A 22112-nucleotide genomic window follows, 5' to 3' on the forward strand; every position below is an offset into this window, starting at 1 on the left:
AATAAACCTCCATAGTGAAAAAAATTAGATATCTTTAATGATTTTTTATTTTTTTATAAAAACTATTGATTTTTGTAACAGAATTAGGATTTGAGGGAGCCGTCTGGAGCTGAAGCGTGTTATTTTCCGCACCAGGAACACCGCGCTCCAAGAGATGCCAACCATCTTCGATGCCGGAGTTTCCCTCCACTTGAGGGAAATCAAAATGGCTACCAACTCACATGGGTCCTGGGAGCCAATAGGAGGCTGCAATACTCGACTGAGCAGCCTGCGCTGAAGCAGGGACTGAGAGCCACCGGTGCTGAAGCTGGGATATCCTGAAAACCTGACCTGTTGGTGGCCCAGGAGGATTGAAGTTGAGAACGCCTGCCCTAAGCTAAAGAAAATAATATATGTTCTAGTTTATACTGGATGGTATTTGTAGATGAAGCTATCAAGTCTAGACAACAGAAGTGATCATATTTAAACTGAACTGGTATTTATTGTACAGCTTTATCTATAAAAAATAAAAGTAAAAAAAAGGAACACCTCATTTATAAATCAAAACAAACACACAACATGCAATACCTCATGAACATTTTATTGTGTACACACTGTCTATATACATATAAGATCATAGGCTGGAACGGCGGGGGGGGGGGGGGGATTTAGCCACCCATGGGTTTACAGATTTTTACATAGTGTATATTATTGATTCTGCATGTACAGCACCCCGCCCATAGAACAGCTTCTGCACTCTTGTAGTTCAGGATTCACTAAGCCACCATGTGAAGTATCGCACCCTAATCCGGCGTTAGCGGCGAACCCAGTCAATGGCAGTTAATGCCAGATACCCTGCATTGCAGCCTGGTGAATCCGAGATTCAAAACTTCCATCCATTGATTCCCCTGTGAAGCGCTAATATTTGCAATGTGAGACCTAGTGATAGCTCTTTTCAACCTTGGGATGGACACCCGTTCTACCTCTCCCATTATATTCATGAAAAATAGATCTGCTTAAGACAGTCCAGGTCATCACGCTTTCCATTTAATGTTCGCTTGCATCGCACTCTGCCTTGGGAACACTTCTTTTCTCCACATCTGCTTCTTTCGGTTCAGGAACCCTTTAATTATATTGTGAAATTCTGTGGAACCCCAACCCTCTCTAATAGCGTCCGATATCAGATGCATTGCAAGGAACCCCAACCCTCTATAATAGCGCGTCTTGGATTAGATGCATTGCAAGGAACCCTAACCCTCTGCGTCTGGGATCAGATGTATCGAAAATTCTTCTGTATTTGGTACAATCTTCAAATGACCTGAAAATTGCAGGGAACCCTGTAGGGATATCCGGGGAACCCCGATTTAAAAATAAAAAAAAAACACCAGGTCTAACCTATCCCTGAAAAATATTGCCTAGACATCTACTGTGACTGAATAGGATGGGATGGTGGGAGTGGAAAGATGACCCCTCCCTTTCCTTCTCTAATATAAAAAGCTGCAGTGGAACATAGGGGGCTATTCATTACACTGTGATGGGGCGGATTGGAGCAATGGTCGCACAGAAACTTCCATTGACTGCATGGAAGCTCCCATTGAAAAAGTACCCTGATCGGCACCATCACAGATTATTGAATAATCCACATAGAATCAAATGTAACTACATAGTATGGATTTCACACCTGCCTTCAGAATAAAACAGAAATAATCAGGGAAGTCTCATTATTTTTAAGCCACCTCTGAACGTTTATACGGACACGGTTCGTAAAAGCTATAAAGAAAGTTTGGGTCGGGATTTATAGCAGCAGTCCTGGTTTCACTTTTTTTGTTTTTCTATATGCAGCATGTCCGTGGCTTTAATGAGAAATAATTACCTAAGATGCCGATTGCTCCTTTCTCCTGTGATCGATCGGCCAATATCCTGCTTGTGTGCCTATCTAAATGGCCGCCTTCTCACTGTGGTTCAGTTTGAATTGCTGCAGCTGATATGTACAGTAACATTACATTACTAAGTGTAACACATTGTTGCAGCTTCCAGAGCAATCGATAGTCTGTTTGGAACATAGCAACAAATCTGTTTGTGATACTTTGTTGCCAAAGGGCAGAGCTAAAAAAAAGTTGTGTGAGAGACTGTTTAAAAAGAGACAGTGGATGTGACTTTCTAAATGGTTGCTGTAGCAACAAGAGGATGCCCCCCCCCCCCCAGGAAATACAAAATAAAAAAATTTAAAAAAACACAAATGGCATATGGGGTTAATAAAACAAATTAAAAACATTTAAAAAAATAAAAATAAACCACAGTATTAGCCAATACTACAGAACGGATTGTTATAAAAAATAACAGTATTTTGCAGCATTAAAGAAATAATCGCGTCCTCATTGTCCCCTTTAAAAAATGGCCTTCACATGTGTGGCCTTAGAGTAAAACATATCTATATACCGTATTGGCCTGAATATAGTACTGTTTTTTTCCTAAAAAAGTCCTTCCGAAAACTGTACTCGTATTATACGTGCAGCCCGCCACCTTTTATTTTTCATGTAGAACACCTTCCAAACGTTAGGTCGTATTACATGCGAGGCCGTACTATATTCGAGCCAATACGGTATATATATTTTTTTATTACACTGATCATTTGTGCTTGTTCATTGCCAAGTGGGAATGTATCAGGACTCATGCCACTCCATTCTCATCAACACCCAAGGGAACCGACCTTTCTTCTGTTACTCTGCAACTGTTTCAGCAATTCAGATTGTCACCCCTTCACACCATAGTATTCTAACTTGCACTGCAATATATTCACAATGCTGCTGCTCGAACTGGTTCATGGTCTCCAAGATCAAACTTTGCCTCCCCTTCCTAAACCAAATCTACTTCATTTCAACAACCTCTGCATTTTCCACTACAATAAAACCTACCGCTTACGAGCACATTCACGCGTCTCAGACAGGTACACTAACCTGCTTTTCACCACCAGCCCCCCACCCAGCCAGGGATTCTGGGAGCATCTGACTAGCTTGCAAAACTTCACAGGTATTAAAGCTTATACACTTTGGTGGAAAATGAAAACAATATAAATAGTTACCTATACCAGAGCTTTTAACGATGGCCATGGATGTGTGTGTGATCATACACACATATACACACTATACATGCTCGCAACACGTTAGAAGTATATAATTTATACGTCTTCAAAATGACATTATAATGCTCGGGTCATCCTTTCCCCTGGCTTTTTTCCCCGATCTGGCCCCTTGGGAAAACTAAAAAAAGCCTTGACCTACAGTACATCCTGCTTCTTCCCCCCAAAAAAGTTAAAATCTAAAAGTTATATTAATCACTTTGATACAGTGTGCCTCAAACCAAACTTATTCTGTTCTAGAATGTGGAATTTATGTTGTCGAAGCCCTGAGAAAGCAGAAGGGTGGCGGAGATGTTGTTTTTGATTATGCGTTGCAGAAGCAGTTGAAGAATAGCCAATAGATTCACGTATGGGGTTTTCGTGACTGCATTGTCTATCAAAATAAACGTGGTTTCGGGTACTAAACTGCAGTTTTCAGGACTCGGTTTATTTATTTTTTACCTTTTACATTTTCACTCCCATCTACTTTAGTCCTGACTGCAATTATCCTAAGGAGTGGGCAACAAATTAATTTTGGAGTCTGTTAAACCAACTAGAAACACAACTGCCGTCTTTTTCATAGTCAATGATCAGCCAACGCCTTTGCGTAGGGGGGGGGGGCAACTCCAGTCATCAAGGGCCACCCACAGGTCAGATTTTCAAGATATCCCTGCTTCAGCACAGGTGGCTCAATCAGTGGCTGAGTCTACGACTGTGCTGAAGCAGGGATATCCTGAAAATATGACCTGTTGGTGGCCTTTGAGGACTGGAGTTGCCCACCTCTACCTTAGAGTTAACTGGACTGATGTCCTATAATTATTGCAATTCATCAATTATGCTGGCATTGATAATGCCCTGTGTCACACTTTATTGTTCCTCAGCTTAAATGTATTCATAAAGACAACGTAATTCCCACATCTTTTGTATCACGGGGTATTTTTACATAGTGTTCTCCTTTGAGCAGTGTCCTTTTTACCTAATATAGCAGTGCATGTTAATGCATTGTCTTCACACCCAAACTGGTACTGCACTGCACAAGCTATGGGCACCTTATAGATAAAAGGGTAATCATTCAGAAGATGGGTTACCATCCTCTAATAAATCGCCAAAACATATGAGCCTTTCCTTCGTACAGAAACATTGTTCCGAATTAATAAGAACATTGGGTACCAATATTGGGATAGAATGACTAATAATTAGAATTTCATGGCGTTTGACGGCCTATAAAGTAATAAATTAGCTGCGAGGTAAAAAATGTAATGGATTTACTATGCCAACATGGAATATCTACTTGTCTTTACTTATAGAACATCCAAGCAGCGGAATAATGTAAACAGAACCTAAATGATGTATTTTATTAAGGGTAGCAAGAAAATGTTGTTAATTGTGTCTATACAGCTTCAAGCTTCATCCAAACACTACAACAACTCTGTTACACAATAAGGCACTATATTTCCTGGGTCCATGTAAAACGATTCGGAAACTGGAAAGAAACACACTTGATCTATTCTTTTGAATGCAAAAAGAAAAAAAAATAACCATTTGCATCTCAATTTTTGTTTATATAAAAAGTGCAATTTGTAGGAAGACTGGACCCATGGCAGAAATGACCAACCATTTCACCCGAGTGGCTTCTCAATAGATAGAAGATCGTAGTTATAGCTCCGGATAATGATATCCACATGTGGGCCGTGTATGCAAACAATTAAATAAAACTGTGCTATGTAAGAAGAAAGCTTATGAAGAAAAAAAAAAAAAAAAAACACGGGAAGAAACTAGGTACGTTAGAGGCGTTTTCTGCAAACTCCGTTATAAATCAGACCACCGCGTTAAAAAGCAAGTTCACTTTAATTTGGCAGCTAGGAACACAGATTTACTCAGAGACAACATTACCAATACAAACGGTTCAGTGTTAGGTTATTTTGCCCTTTTCAGACCTGTACAAGTCCACAGTGTTTAAAAGGTAGACACCAAATACTGTTAACATTTTCATAATATTAAATACACAAAGCAAACAAAACAAAAAAAAAAAACACATTTGAATGTTTAGGCGTGTGCTATTTAACCTTTTCACTGCCACGGTAGTTTCCACTCATATGGCCTAGGCAATGTCCTTATTGTTGCAATAGGACATGGAAATCAAAAATGTCATTGTCCTTTTTGAAGCGTATCCTGGGAAACCATATATTGGGGGATGGGGCAGGGTTCACATCAATCTGTGCTTTCAAGGATGAATATATTTGGATATATCACAACACCCACCTTATTAGTATAAAAAAAATATGGGATTTTATTTTTTACATTTGCGATGTTGTATCGGATATGTTGTACTTTATAAAAAGTTTGAACACTCAAATAAACTGGTCAGATTTTGATGACGCCTTATTTTACAGTGTGCCTAGAGCCATGTTCAACAAGGTTTTACCCGGGCATTCCTAAAGGCTTCCCTGCAGTTATCAGGTAATTTAAAAATATTACCAAATAGAGAAGAATTTACAATAAATCTGATCTCAGACACGCTATTAGAGAGGGTTGGGGTTCCTTACAATGCATCTGATCTCAGACACGCTATTAGAGAGGGTTGGGGTTCCTTACAATGCATCTGATCTCAGACGCGCTATTAGAGAGGTGCAAAAATAGAGTACAGCGCACAGTCAAGAGAGTGGGTCCAAAATAGATATAAAAATTAATTTTATTAGGTCCATTAAAAATAGAGGTATAACAGACCTCCTACGCGTTTCATGCGTTATCAAGTGCAATGCGCATGAAACGCGTAGGAGGTCTGTTATACCTCTATTTTTAATGGACCTAATAAAATTAATTTTTATATCTATTTTGGACCCACTCTCTTGGCCGTGCGCTGTATGCTCTATTTTTGCATATCTACATTCACCATCAGCAGCACGCCTTACTAGGGACACAGGACAGGGGCATTTATATATTTGTGAGTAGACCAAGATTGCTTTCATGTGTTAAAGCAGCTCTGGGACTATCCCAATGAGGTTGAGGAGTGGGCTTAGTCCCATTACTCTTTTCCTTCAGGGTGTTGTCCCTCTTCAGAACTTCATTACACTGGAGATTTATATTCTCTCATGTACCACTAGCCTTGTGTCCTGTACCCTGATTTATGTACTATTCAGTGTATATATTAGCTTGAGGATCCAGCTCTTGAGCTCTTATACCACTAAACTTTGTATCTGCGCTATTAGAGAGGGTTGGGGGGGGCGGGGAGGGTTGAACATTGACCTAGTGTAACAAAACAGTAAGGCCGTGATTATACCAAACAACGCTGGCGACGCAAAAACAAAAATTACAGAAATCCTATGTAGCTTTACATAGCAGCGTGCCCCCTGGAGCTGCAAGAGATTTTCAAAATGGTTTCTGGCAGGTGACGTTAGCGTCACGTGAGCGGTTCAGCCAATGAGGGCGAACCGCTCACAGCCACGCCTCCTAGTGTCCTCTCACTGCCTCCTCTCTTCAATCAAGATGCCGCTCGGCGGCAGCGCAAGGGTGACGTCACCAGATCACACTGCTGCTCAGCGGCATCTGGTATAACCGTAGCCCAAGGCATGCAGATACAAGTTTTATTTTTCAAAAGTAGACACAGTGGAATCCTGGGTTGGGTTACTTTGAACTATTGTACAAAACATGGCAACCCAGATTTTAGACGGTAGAGAGCTTGAAATATTGCTTTACATTTTCTCTGTGCGTTTGTTGAGGGTACATTTTGACAGCTCCCACAAGCCCAGTTTTATGGTTGCAAGAACCTTGGAATGGGAAAAAAAAGGCCAACGAAGGGTAGTCTCATATTTGTTGGAAAACAAATGTGGTTGTGGGGTTTTGTGAAGTTGTAGTAATCCAAAAAGCGGCGATTTATTTGTAGGACTAAAATTGTGTCTCTGAACACTTGGCCTTGTACCATACCCTCCCTTCTAAATAAATACAATTTTTATGTTATTCATTGTTGTACGGGTTAGAAAAACACAACACGGTGTATGCTAAACACAACCACACCACCTCCTCCAAAAAATAAAATTAAAAAAAACAATAAGATACTTCTAGTTCTTGGGCTAAACCGTAGAATTACATGTATTTGATCGTCACAAAAAACACTACATCGCAGCCCCATCCTCTTCAGTACATGTAGGATACTTTCTGCAATGAGGTGGAAGGAACTCCTTGCAATGATCATAAACCCCCAATATACAGCCAGGCACATAACTGGATGATCAAGAACGCGGGATTACAACATGAATCCCGAGATCTATTTGGAAGCACATCCTGCCCTACTGATCTCGTGGATTTGTGTAACCCCAACAGCCTGCTCTTAAGAAAAAAGGTGCACAAAAGAAAAAGGAGGGGCTGGGTATTTCACATACCCTGCCCACAAATATCATGGGCAGTATTGATGCATGCGTGTACACACACACACACACACCCTTGGGGGAGGCCTTTATGCAATGGTGGTTTGGCTCCATTGGGTGATAGTGATATGGACATATATATAGTAAAAAGAAAAAAGGGGTTGTCAATCTCTAACCCTAGCACATATTACACAGCTAGACATTTTACAGGTCAGCTTATTTTAACAAAACAAAAAAGGGTGCTGGTACTGCAAATTGTCAGGCAGCAACACCAAGTCAGCAATGAAAAAACCCAAAGAGGACAGACAGCAGGGAAAAAATGTTACGGGATCATCACACGGAATGGGGCATCTTACCACAGCCATCCCATCGCTACCATTCAGCTGCTGGACATCTCGCTGCAGCCATAAGTGCATTAGCGGTTTTGTATTAGGAGTTTTTAGGGTAAGAGGTTAAAGTTGGGGGCTTTAAATTAAAGGGAATAAAAGTTAGGGGTTTTAGGGCAAGGGGATAAAGTTAGGGGGTTTAGGTTAAGAGGTCCGACTAGGCGGTTTAGGTTAAGAGGTCCGATTAGGCATTTTAGGGTATGATACCGTCGGCTAAATATCCCAGCGGCTGCTGAATGGCAGCGAATAAATGTCCTGGACTATTATATTATCAATTCCAGGTATAACATAAAAAAATGCAAAAATAAAGAAGGGTATATGAAACTAAATACTGTAGAAGAATCCTTCCCCTTCTCAAACCACTACCCCCTGCAAGACCAGGGGTCAAGAGAGGGAGTAGGGACCCTACGCTACACTACTTTTAACTCTTCCACCCGCACAGCGTACCGGTTCCGTGGCCCCTACACGATAGCAAACCACGCTCTTAGGCCGATCTTCAGTCCCATCAGGGTTTCAAAACTTCCCAGGCACAAAGCACGGCGCCACTGAAATGGGGCTCAGCTGGGGGAGAGGGCGCGCGTTGGCATGTCAGGATCTGGACGTCCTTTAGAGCTGGGACACAGCTCCCCCCCACTCCAAGCCAGAGCAGGTAAGCGTTGGAGGTGAAGGGGTTAATAACTTAACATATTGAAGAGGCCGCTCCCTTCCCTTCAGGTCCCCATTGACAACCAATCCCTCCCTACTCCTGCAAGGCGGGAGGGGGGAGGGAGGGGGGGGGAAGGCACAGAGGGTTCTCTAAAAAGTTTTTAAATCAATTATTTTTTAAATGATGACTTCAGATCCTCTTTAGTGATCCGATTCATAATTGCTCCTGGGGACTCCCTGGCAGAATCCAAGCCCTCCCCTCACCTGCAGAAGGGAGTGGGGAAGGAGGATTGAGATATGTTCCAGGGGAAATGCAGCTGGCAGCCCGAGAGCGATCAAATACATTCTCAGGGCAGTGAAGGGGTTAAAAATAATAATTATTATTATTATTACACCCGGTATAAGTACAAATATAATACAGACTCTGATTGTGCTGATCAGGTATACTCCAAAGGCAAATGTTAGTAGGAACATTAGAATAAATGCAAAGTGTGTGCGTTTATAGATCTGCAGTTTAGTGTCAACCCTTAACCTGTGGGTTCTTAACTCGTATCCTTAAGACTTCCCACCCCCCCCCCCCTCCTCAACAGGTCAGGTTTTTGGGTATACTCCATCCTCAGCACAGGTGGCTCAATCAGTGGCTGTCAGAGACTGACCTGTTGGGGGAGGGAGGTGTCGAAAACTGGAGTTGAGAACCCATTCAATGCCAGAGATATACTTAATACCCATCAATGTGTCGCATGTTTCTCTGGTGCTAGACAGAATAAGAGCTACTAGGGCAATGCATTTAGATAACCCGGTACCCTTTACATATAGTGTCTCCAACTCTCAGGGTCCAGGTATAGTTAAAGTGTTTTAGACAGGGGACAGTGATTCCTGCTTGTAAAAGCAGCCGTGTCATCAATGCCACCTTTTCGCCACGTCATTTCCCCCATTTGCCACTTGGGCCATGGATTGGGAGGTCTTTTCCCGGCTCATATTTCCACCTTCTGCAAATGGTCCTGCATCATTTCCTCGGCTAGGCCCAATCCCCTTATAAACGAGTTATGGGCCATATCTACTGAGCAGTCTCCTGCTACAAGGCACCTTTCAGGCTCTGCAGCATACATTCCAGCCAACGTGCAACGTGTTTTCCCAGCGCCTGAAGGTTGCTTCTGGCGATACAAGTGCCCAGTAAATATAGGGCAATGTGTTGCATATTCAGTGAGTTGTGCTATTTATAATGATACTTTTGGCACTACAACATGGAGGCTACTAGAACATCTTACAAAAGCGTGACAACACAGGTTTAAAATTGTAGACCGGTGTTATAATGTGTGTTCTCACACGAGGGAATGGTTTAGTGCAGGGGTTCTCATCTCCAGTCCTCAAGACCCCCTTCCCCCAACAGGTCAGGTTTTCAGGATATTTCGGCATATTTCAGCTTCAGCACAGGTGGCTCAATCTGTCTGAAACTGAGCCTCCTGTGCTGAAGCAGGAATATCACAAAAACTCTGACCTGTTGGGGAGGGTCTTCAGTACAGGAGTTGAGCCCTCCTGTTTTTAGTGCGAAGAACAGTGCCTTTGTGTCTCCAGTCAGCGCTATTTGTGACCATGGAAGTCACTTTATCTCATTAACTTTGTGCAACAGGAACTCATTGCGCCTGCAAAAGTCTATGTTCTGAGCTGCGGACACTATTGGTGTCGCATACGGAAACCAATATTATTGCAAGTCCAACATTTGTTTCCAAGTAGGATTGGGTGCTTTAGGCTGCGCTTATAGTGCCGGCTACAGCGACATCGCGGCAAAACAAATGCATTGCCGCCGTCGCTTGTAGTAAGCGCGACGCGATGGATTGGTCGATTTGATTCTCCAGCGACCGTCGGCTCCACTATAAGCGTAGCCTTAGATACATCTTCCCCCCTCCCCCCCCCCCGTGACAAATAAGCAATCTGTATTGGTTTCACCCCAAATCTGCATCAATTTACATGACATCTATAAAAAAAAAAAAAATCATCAGCATCATCATCATCTTCGGGAGTAGCAATTATTTTTGGTCCTCTCACGCATCATGTTTCTCCAATATCAAAAGTTAGAATGCCATCACAGACTAAGGCAAAGTTGAAAAGGTATTTGGTAAAATAGAAAATAAAAAAGCAGGACATACATCAGATTTTAGTTTTTATCGAATACCTCTTTTTTCTGGACCAAGTAAGGAAAACTGCTGCTTTAAGTTTAAATTGCCTCCCAGTAAACCCTTCCTTATAAAACAATAAATTACATTTTTGGCAAGAAATAAAAATAAAAAAAAACACAACGGGACAAGATTCTTAGGGGGAATCCACAAAATCTACAAGTGCTCAACAGGATGCCTAATCAATTTGGTTAAAAACCTTTGCAGAGTAAACAATGTCTTGGAAGATTGAACAGTCACGTCCTGTCTTTAATATCGCAAAGGTTTCGCTTGCCTAATAGTCCTAAGTTATCCTTCCCCCCCTCCACTCTTGTTGGAAGGCCACCTACACTCACAAAGAGAAATATATGAACATGAATATCCCCACAGAGCATACGCAGACCAGTCCAGTATTGAGAATTCGTTTAACAACGGGACTTTCTTCCAGCATTTTTAAACAAGCGGCTTCATCCTCCACCTCCTCCTTGATGGATCTTTTGTCCGCCGACCCGTTTTTATAGCCGCAGAACCAGGTAAAACATTTGGAGCACTTGTTCTTGTCCTCGGTCACACCCTCCCCAGGTGTTTGGCCCATGAGAGTGGCTTGTCCATTGGAATAGCAATCTACAGGTGTCTCTGCTTCAGAGGCACTTAAGGAACTCAACGGGTTGCTCTCATCTTTGTAAGTCATCAGAAGAGTGATGTCTTCCGTGTGGACGTTTTTAATGTGCTCCTCGGACTTTCCATTTGGAAGTACTTGTTTAATATTTTCAGTGCACTGCATGATGGTTTTCTCCTGTTCATTATAGGAATCCTCCGTATGGGCCTTTACCGTCTTGTTTTTGAGAGCCCAGAAAGTGGTGGTCCTAATCTGTTCCTTACTTGGAGGGGGTGTCAGAAGGCTGACTGTTACAGTAATGATACCAGTGATCCAGAACAAAGCAGTAGCGATGTACATGTAGTGGACATTTTTAATGAAGCTGGGCCTGTTGTCGGGCTGGTCGCACTCTGGAACACGATACACAAACGCTAGAGTCAGACGGACAACTCCCAGTACAAATCCCACAATTCCACCATAGAACGCCCCTTGTTCATTGCAGCGTTTCCAAAATACGCCCAGAAGAAACAAAGCCGCCACTGGAGGAGTCAGATAGTCTGCTACCTCTTGGATATAGAGGTACATTTGTCCTCCTTGCATCTCCACAATTATTGGCACCCAGGCAATGCTGATGACCACCATGAAAGCTACAAACACCCTCCCAACCATCAGCAGCTCTCGAGATGACGCGCTCTTCCGAATAAATTTGTAAATATCAAGGGTAAAGATGGTGCTGGCACTGTTAAAAATAGAGTCCAAATCGCTCATCAGCGCTGCAATCATTACAGCCATCATAAGTCCGCGCAGGCCAACAGGCAGGACTTTCATTACCAAACGGGGATAAGCAATATTGGAACATCCAGCTCTGCTTCCACAAACTTCCATACAATGCTCTGGGTTGATGCAAGCAATGTCGTCTACAAACAATATTCTGGAGATCATCCCTGGTATGACTATAATGAACATTGGCAAAATTTTTAAGAAGCCTGCCATGAGAGTGGATCCTTTAGCATGGGATATATTTTTTGCAGCCAAAACCCTCTGCACGATGACTTGGTCGGCACACCAATACCACACGGAGGCCGGCGTCTGCCCTAGGATAAATCCAGGCCAAGGAACATCTTCATCAGTTGGCTCTCGAAGCATCCGGAGGGAATCTGGCTTTGGGGTGACATGGCATGTGCTTGTACTGGTAAAGTTATGACTCAGCAAAATTGCCGTTACATTGGGTGTCGCCAACATATATCTCCTTTTCACTTCCTCGAAACCACCGATTTGTACAAAGCTGATGATGGTGAGAGTGAGGGCTCCAATTATCATCAGAAAGGCCTGAAGCGTGTCCGTGTATATAACAGCAACAAGTCCACCGGTGACTGTGAGCAGAGCCGTCATTCCGATTAGCAAGATGACGGACAAATACAGATTCCATCCCAAGGATTCTTGAATAAACAATGCCCCTGAATATAAGTCTACTGATAGCTTGGTAAAGATGTACAAAATTAAGGATAACACTGCAAAATACACTTGAATTCTATGTCCTCCGTAACGTTTAGATAAATACTCAGGCATAGTGTATACTCCAGAACGTATGTAGACTGGGATGAAGACCCATCCAAGGAGTTGCAAAAGCAACAAGGCATTTAACTCCCAAGCGCCCACTGCGAATCCGCTTGCTGCTCCGGATCCCGAGAGTCCAATAAAGTGTTCACTACCAATGTTGCTTACAAACAGTGAGGCACCAACAGCTGCCCAGGTCATAGACCGACCTGCCAAAAAGTATCCGCTTATTGTACTTCTGTTGGATTTCCACATGGCAAAAAATCCAAAACATAATACAAGCACAAAGTACAATGCCACTATGGCAATATCCGCCGCTTCCAGGGAAGCCCTCATGATTGGGAGCTGTAGGGTGTTCAGTACCAACAGAAAAAAAAAACAGCTTTTTATAATCCTTATAAAATCAAGTGCGTCAGTCTAAAATAGTGTAAAGAAGTTGCAAAGTCTTTGTCCTTTGGTTTGCGCTCTTGATGGTGGTTCTGACTATTTTCTGTGCGTAGCATGCACTTTTTTAAAATCGACATTCCCCAAGGGCATCAGCATTTAACCTTGTAGTAAGGCCTATGGTAAGGAACCCTGCAAGGCAGCAAAAACAAAAAGACAAAGACACAATTAGAGCAGGTAGTCGTCGTGAGGGCAATGACACTGGGAAAACGGAACAACTTGGTGGGCATACAGACTCGCAGCTCCCGATAGCTACCACTAAGTATTCATAGCGCGGCCGGTTATTAAACCAGAACATAGATATCCATGCACTCACATTTGCAGTAAAAAGGAAGGCACAAAATGTTGGCAGATATATAAAATATGATGGCAGCGTACATTTACATATACAACATGGGCAGGTTCTCTCCTTGGTCAAACTTTTCCTGGAATGTTGACTTCTTACACTTGCAAGAAGGCTGCGCACAAGAGATCAAGGTCTCTGCAAGTCGAAAAACTTGCACACACGCCTAACGAATGAGAAATATCAAAAAGCAGTTCATTGTAACGGATTCATAATCTTCACATTGTGACAGCTCACAAGCGGTTACACGTATTACAAATTCCTTTTTAGAGGGTTGCCCCTCTGGCATCGGAGATGATGAGTTAGGACAGGGGTGGCCCAATCCAGTCCTCAAGAGCCGCCAACAGGCCAGGTATTAGGGATATCCCTGCTTCAGCACAGGCGGCTCAATCAGTGGCTCAGTTGAGCCACCTGTGCTGAAGCAGGGAAATCCTCAAAACCTGACCTGTTGGTGGCTCTTGAGGACTGGAGTTGGCTACCCGAGTTAGGGAATTGGTTGGCATGAAGACTATTGAAGCAAAGCCCCATAGATTTGCCGCTTAGTTTCCACTTTTGAGGCAAGTATACTCTTTAATAAATAGTATCTTTCACCTAGCTCTGCCTTGCGATCCATGGTTAGATTTTATAAAACCAATCCCCAACGGCTTACGGATACATTGATTACGTTAAGTGCCCCCCCCCCCAGAGGAATTTGGGAACACAGGTGTCACCCGATGGGCTAGAGCGATATGGATGGATGGATAACCTTCAAAATATCTGCGTAACTCTCGTGTCCTCATTACGTTATTGATTGGTTGATATTATTTAAGCAATGTGCCCACCCACTGTTCATGATGTGTCCTTCCCATCCCTCTTTCGGAACCCTATTTCTATGGTAAATTGGATAACTTAAAAATGTACATTTGAAGTTTCCTATATCAAAAATATTCTCATATCTGTGTATGCGTCTATATATATATATATATATACACACACACACACACACACACACACACACACACAGGCTGTACGTGCAGTAAGACTATCATTCCTTTGCAAGACTTTAAAAGTGTCACGCCCATACTTTGTGTTTTGGCCAAGATGTATTTAAAATCTAATTTCAAATAATGTAGATTTTAAAAAGAAAAAAAAAAAAAACCTGTGGCACCTACACACCTACACACCTCATTAATGGCCTTTGCGCAGAGCTAAAATATGTTCCAAAAAGTGATTATACTTTGCTCAGAGAAACAGACACAACCCAGAAAAACCAGCAAACGAAAATACATAGCATAAAAACGTACTACGTACACCGCAAGGTAGGCACATTTGCTTAACAAATCTATAAATCCAGCAAAAGAAAAACAAGGAAACAGAAGTTGTGGTACATAGTATGCAACGCCCTGCAAAGTGGCTCATGCACAATGTAAACTTTATATTAATAGTGGGAGATGTATTAATGAAAAGTGAAAGAAAAATCGGGCACAATCACCAACTTTGTGCTTTTCTGCATTTATGTCACAGGCTTATTTACAAAGCTTCTTGCATCTGGCACGGATTGTGAAGCAGAAAGGTTTACACTACATCACACACACCGACAGGTTTTATTTCTAAGCAAATAAAAGGGACTCGATGGGTACTCAACGGAGGACATTCCATTATTAGGAGTGACTGGTGACGCTTATGATATTGCAAAGTCGAGCACATTGGACAATATTAGAGCAAAGAGACATAATTAACATTTGACTATTTAGCCCACTCTTGCGCCTCGCCCCCCATCGCTATTATAATTACTGTTGGTATGCACTAAATTAAGGGAGGCTTACGGGAAAAGGTTGATGATGGTTATTTTTGCCGTGACAAGATAAGAGTAGATACACATGATATATACTTTCATGGTGGTGCAGAATTAAAAATAATGAAAGCAAAAATTGATATGCAAAGGGCCATATTTATTAAGCAGTCCTCTGGCATAAGGCACCTTTCCTGCCCTGGAGAACTGCTTATAGCAAGGGTGCGCAAACTTTCCCCGCTGCACCCCCCTGCCTGCTCTCCCTCCCAACTCGCGCCCCCGTCCTTACCTGGTCTTCGGCGTCAAATGACGTCACATGACCCTGCGTTGCGAAGACAAGGTAAGGGAACTTGCAGAGGCCTCATGCAGTCTCCCGGCATTTAATTTAAATGCTGCGGGGGAAAGAGCGCAGGGACTCTGCAACCGCCTTGCCCCACCCCCTGAAATATCTTGTCGCCCCCCCCCCCTTCAGTTTGCGAATGCCTGCCTTATACAGTAGCTCAGGGGTGGGCAACTCCAGTCCTCACGGGTCACCAACTGCTTGCTTCAGCACAGGTGGCTCAGACATTGGCTGCAAACGGTCTGCAAGCCGTCGCCCAAATCCGAAAAAAGAAGACTGCTTAATAAGTGTGGGCCCGAATGCCTATCATCAAGTGCGTTGGCAGAGGTTACGATTGCATAACGAAAGCCAGCGCGCAGGATTACGAGTTACCCCTTCGGACAGTAACAGGCACCTTTAGAAGAGGACGCTGCAGTGCCAATCCTTTCAGTGCCTCACGACATGACCACCACTTCACTGGGTCTGGCACTCTTACAGACCCCCACGACGACGAGCAGTCGTGTGATCAAAGTGCCAGAGGAGCTGTGACCCCCCCCATTTCAGGGTCTGCAGGAGACTATCGCCACATGTAGGTAAGACGCGCTTAACGCAAGTCATGTTATTGGAAGCCGCGCTATGGCGTTAAGCCTGTGCTAATGAGATAGGCCAGGGGTGCTCAATCATTTCCCCTTGTGCCTCCCCCCCCCCCATGTCTGTACCCCCCCCCCTCCTTTCCATGTCTCTGGCATCAAATGGTGTTGCGGACAAGGTAAGGATAGTTGCAGAGGCCTCATGCGATCCCCCGACATTTAATATGCCTTGAGGGAAGAGCGGGGGTCCTCTGCAACCACCGTCGTCGTCGTCCCCTGAAAAATCTCACACCCCCCAGAGATAGGCAACAACTGTTATTTTTGCATAGACTCAGTTTTGTGAACAGGCGCCCCCCACCAACATGAAATTCTTGCGCGTCCCCGGTTTGCGCACTGTTGTGTCATAGTGTTATATTTTCATCCCTCGCAGCTTCCAATTGCCAATGTGACCAGGACACAGACCATGATTATACTGGTGGCGCACATGTGCGCGACGCGAACACAAATGTGTATTCCTCCTCCATAAGGCCACCCAGAGCGACCGCACAAATTTTTAAAATACAATTCAAATTTTTTTCCGCGCGACTGCCGCATCACGACCGGCTCAGCCAATGAGGGCGAACCAGCCGCGTGACGCGTCTGCCACGCCTCCCGATCGTCTCCAGCCTAGTTTGTTTCAAGCGCACGTGACATCATGCAGTCGCCCGCACACTATAATCGTAGCCTTAAAACCTGTGGAGCTGCTACCGGCACCTCCTATGGTTGGAAAGTACCTCAGGAACTGGGGGTCCTCGGAGCAGAAACCAACGCGGTTCAGCTCCAGAGACCCCCTGCTTCCCAAGGTAAGAGGATGGGTGGGGAATAAAGTTTTTGGGGAGCACCTGGTGCTTTAACATGAACCACTCCGTCTGGACTAATAATATCTATCTGGACTAATATACCCAACTGGACTATAATCTTTGTGAGTTAACATTCATGTGGATGAATACTCTGGGACAAACTTTATTAACCACTTGAGGATTTTTATCTTTCACTAATATTAGCATTTATTTAATTCTAATTTTTTTCCCCACTATACTATTTTTTTTTTCTAAAATCGTTCACTATTTCATTCCAGAAACTAATGATACAGATCTTACTCATCTTGCACTTTGTATATAAAAAATGTTAAAGATTATTTGAACTATAATTTTGATGTTTTTGCCCAGATCACTTAGTAGATATCACGATACACCTTGAATATATATTGGAAGGAAGCACAGATCTTTTCTCGGTCACCTATGTATAAGCTGCCTTCCAAAAACCCGGCAACAGAAAACGCTCCCGTATAAAAGGGTCCTTGGACATTAGCCACGCGCATATTAAAGCTAAAGCATGCAAAATGGACATGATTTCGTTGAACGCATCATAATCTGTACTTAAAAACAGCTTTTTGCAGCTTTATTAAGAAAGAAAAAAAAAGAAAAAAACTAAAGAAGGATTAGGTGCTCCTGCAGAGGGAAATTATTGCTGACGCAAGTGCCAAATTATTATTAAAATATACTTGCCAACATTCACACAAAAGTGGTCTCCCATTGGGGTTTGGGAACACAAAGAGGTTCAAATTATGTTCACCAAGTCGAAGCAGAAGGAGCTTACGTGCTTGGGCCCAGATCGCTGTGTTAAGTCGCTGAATGCGTCGGTAACCGAGGGCAACGTCCCATTAAGAGCAATGGTGTATCCACCAGGAGACCAACAAAACATTCAGTAATGTTTTCCCACCGTAAAGTAGAAAGGCCGGCCGTGATAATGACTTGCAAAAGATACGCCAAAGTGGCATATCCAGAACATTGCGCATATGGAAGCTCGCATTGCTGGCTAGTCTGACCGTGGAAGGGTTAACAATGGTTTTGATTCATGGAGTAGTTAATGATAAACCGTTCACACTCGCATAATGGTTCCTCTTAAAGATCATGACCATTATTAATCCAACACCTACCACCTGACAATTAACATGCTTGGCCTGAAGCAATACTTATAGTACGGTAATTTAACTCTTTCAGCTGGCTCTGCTTTTCCCCCATACATACTGAGTACTGGTTCCCCGCAGAGCAGATTTGACTACTTATAAGAGCTACCTGGCTCTGAAAATATTCCCATCCGATTTCCCAGCACTCTCAGGAAATAAAAATGGCCTCGGATGGCATTTCCACACAGACAATGACTACATCAGTGATTCCCAACCAGGGTTCCGTGGAATCCTGGGGCTCCTTGAAGCAGTCTCAGGGGTTCCTCCTATGGACCACAGACCTCCCCCTTCCCCCCCACCCCCGGGGGTGGTTTTTTTTGGAATGTATTTTATAGGGTGGATTGAGAGTGGGGTAAATGACAAAAGGTAGGGGCGAGTGAGAGAAGAGAGGGGGGCAGGAGGGAGTGAGTGAGGAAAAGAGGGAGTAAGAGTGAGACGCAAAGGATAAATACATGCGAGGCGGGAGGGGGGAGAGTTAGTGAGATGGATGGGAGAGAAATACATGGGTAAAGGGGGGGGGAATAGAGGTGGCTCGTGAGGTGTGAAATGTTGTGACTGACCCCTGTCGAACCTAATATGTGTCAGATAGGGGTTCCCCGAGATTTTTCAAAATACTTCAAGGGTTCCTCCAAACAAAAAAGGTTGGAAATCACTGGACTATATCCTGAAAAGATGGTGGCAGAGGTATGATCAATGCAATCCTGCTCCAAGGGAGACCCCAGTTTTGGCTAAGCTTAGAGAGAGAGGGAAAAAACAATATTTCAGGCAGCAGGTATGTATACCATGTAAAGGGTCAGACATAGAATGGCAGCCCTGGGATTCATTTTAAAGGTGATTAAAATGAGCCGCTGACATACAGTAAATCAGATATACATTTTTGTTTAGAAGTGTTTCAAGAATCGGAAGCTACATGTAATCGTTCAACTTATGCCCCCCCAAAAAGTCCACATGTATGAAAAACTTGGTCATTTGTTTATTGAACACACACACACACACACACACACTAAGCCACTACTAATTAAATATAACCAAGGCTGACATAGCTTTGTGCAAAACATTTGGCACAGATTTGCAATGAACCCGTCACTCTTTCAATGTAAGAAAAATAGTGCAACAGCCCATGCAATAAACTGGATTATTTTCAGGCCATAAAAAAAGGCGACCTGTGATTAAGGTTAACAAGCTTAATTAACTATTTAGCGTTGCAGTTCATGACAATGAGAAAGTGTAATAGCAAAAGTTTATTAATGATCTGAACATCTAACATATATAGTTATGTTCCTCTTCTTATACAAAGATGCTAGGTGGTATACAGAATAATGAGAGTGAACAAATGGGGTGCTCCACTCAGTGACACTAATCACATAGGTATGAATCCATGATTAAAGCCGTATAGGATTAGGAGTGGGTATGCATATCATGACCTGTGAGTCCCTTTGGGAATATAGTCCTCCAAATACTCAACAATAAAAGTCAAAATTGAAGTCTCTTACCCACTCCTGTAGCATCCAGAAAGGTAGCAGTGGCGTGCAAGCCATGAAGGAATATCACGAACAGCAAAAGGCAGCAAATGGCGCACAGCCAGGGAGCCAGGTGGAATGTTGAATTAAAAGTCCTTTATTTGAACATGACTGGACACAGATTAACCCCCATGGGGACACAAACGCACCTCCTACGCGTTTCGGACCGGTAGGTCCTTTATCAAGGACTCCTTAATAAAGCACCTACCGGTCCGAAACGCGTAGGAGGTGCGTTTGTGTTCCCATGGGGGTTAATCTGTGTCCAGTCATGTTCAAATAAAGGACTTTTAATTCAACATTCCACCTGGCTCCCTGGCTGTGCGCCATTTGCTGCCTTTTGCTGTTCGGTATACAGAATAAGACTTTTTAGAATTGAAAGGAGGCAGATTATGAAGACTAACTCTGTATTGTATATTTGTGCAATCATTTGCAGTACTACACTGCGATAGAGAGATAGATGTATATAGAGAGAGATATCTCTCTCTACATACATAACCTGTTTTTGCAGTGCAAAAACTTCTTACGTCAGCAATCTTAAAGATCCCCTATTCTTGCGTCAACTATTTGAAATTCAACTATTTCTCTCCCCCCTAGTCCACAATTTCACTATAAACAGGACTCGTCAATCAGGTACATGGGGTAACACAGACTGGGATGATGCACGCTCCATGAAGCAAACCACATGTGTAACAAATAGGGTACACACTTCATACTACAATAGAGTACATCAAATACACACACGTCTTTAAAAAATATAATTCATTAACTTCATTCTTCAGTGAAGCAAATCTGATACACACACCGTGTATGCAGCAAGTTTATATTAGAGAGCAGCACATGTGATGTAGACACACACACACACACAAAGTGTACAAGCTTTATACGTTCCTGAATGACAAGTGACACAAGGAATGTACACACACACACGCACACACTTCAGACTTTCCTGAAGCACACAAGCTGTGGACACTTCATAATGCAGCGAGGCATGCCTGCGAGACAACAATGTGACACATATAGTGAGTGACATGTATAACACCCACAGGACACACTGCACCCGCTGTGCATCAGATAACGGATACTGTGGGTGCACGGCACCTCTGCAGCCGGTGGCTGTGGAGGGCATTAGTGCGAGCCCTGCACTGTCCTCACCATCTAATTTCATTGTGGTCACTTACTCAACTTAGTGCCATTATTTTCACACAAACTCCCTTTCAAGCCAAGGATATATATAGATATATATATATATTACATATATATATATATATATATTTATATTACAGATGTTATTAACGCTCTCACAACACGTTACAAAGTATATCAATTTGTACGTCTTTAAAAACGAATCCAAAATGACATTACAATGCACTTGGTGGCCAGCAGGCTCTGACATTTGTCACCGATCTGCCCCCGTAGGGAAAACTAGTGTACAGTACAGTGACACCATTAGAGAAAAGCACATTGAATTAAAGGGGGGGGGGGGTCACACATGTGCAAAGGGGCACAGACTGCATGATGCTTGTTACCATTAACCCCCTTACTGCCAGAAGGGTCTGCAACGCCTTCCCCCCATCCTTAACCCATTGAGTGCAGGTCCCTGCCACACTGCATGTGTCCAAGGAGCACAGTGCATGTGCATGTACCCGGAACACATGGCACGTGCATGTACCCGGAACACAAGGCACGTGCATGTACCCGGAGCACACAGAAACTGCTCGTTATCTTCCCCCTCACCCCCGGAGGAGCAGGGGACACGCGGGGCTGAGAGGTCTCCCTGTGCCCGCGGTAGGGGGGAGAGACACCTTTGTGCTGCCAGTCCTCCTGGGCACCCACGTTTCCTGTAAGAGAGAAGAACAGGAAGGAGCGGGGACGGTGACACTCACCCTCTGCATGGCCTTGAGGATCAGCGACAGCTCGTATCTGGGCATCTCCCTGCTGCTGCTGGGTGGGTGGCTGTGCGAGGCTGCGAGCACAGAGCTGCTGGGTGGCTGCGAGCACAGAGCTGCTGGGTGGCTGCGAGCACAGAGCTGCTGGGTGGCTGCGAGCACAGAGCTGCTGGGTGGCTGCGAGCACAGAGCTGCTGTGAGGGACGGTGCGGCCTCTGGTCTGGCTCAGCCCAGACAAAGTGAATGAAGTCCCGTGTCTCGGCTTAAAGGACACAGGAGCTGTGTGCGGTGACAGGCAGAGGGTCCCGCCTCTCTCCCCCTCCCCTTCCTCCCCGGATAGGCCTCCCTCCTCCTCCTCCTCCTCCCGCCCCGCCCCGCGTGGTGCACTCCCACCATGCACATGTATGTTACATTATTCTGCGCACATTGTG

The 22112-nt window shown here is 43.8% G+C and overlaps 2 protein-coding genes across 3 annotated transcripts in view; both read right to left on the reverse strand.

Annotated features, from left to right (window-relative positions):
- MRPS6 (mitochondrial ribosomal protein S6) overlaps positions 1-21813 on the reverse strand; it is a 57532-nt gene extending 35719 nt beyond the window's left edge. The window contains exon 1 of the mRNA XM_075593822.1: positions 21679-21813. Coding sequence (XP_075449937.1) covers positions 21679-21723 — 45 coding nt within the window. The 5' untranslated portion in view covers positions 21724-21813. The remainder of the gene's footprint in view (positions 1-21678) is intronic.
- SLC5A3 (solute carrier family 5 member 3) lies at positions 10641-21813 on the reverse strand. 2 transcript variants are annotated; one of them, XM_075593820.1, is made up of 2 exons: positions 21679-21813; positions 10641-13376 (listed from the first exon to the last, which is right to left on the reverse strand). In XM_075593820.1, the coding sequence occupies exon 2, from the start codon at positions 13134-13136 to the stop codon at positions 10998-11000; it is 2139 nt and encodes a 712-aa protein (XP_075449935.1). In that variant the 5' UTR covers positions 13137-13376; positions 21679-21813; the 3' UTR covers positions 10641-10997. The 2 variants fall into 2 exon arrangements, with proteins under 2 accessions (XP_075449935.1, XP_075449936.1); XM_075593821.1 differs by lacking the exon at positions 21679-21813 and adding an exon at positions 13623-13871.
- Positions 21814-22112: the final 299 nt, after the last annotated feature.

The sequence above is a fragment of the Ascaphus truei genome, chromosome 3, assembly GCF_040206685.1.
Source record: "Ascaphus truei isolate aAscTru1 chromosome 3, aAscTru1.hap1, whole genome shotgun sequence".
Classification (NCBI taxonomy): Eukaryota; Metazoa; Chordata; class Amphibia; order Anura; family Ascaphidae; genus Ascaphus; species Ascaphus truei.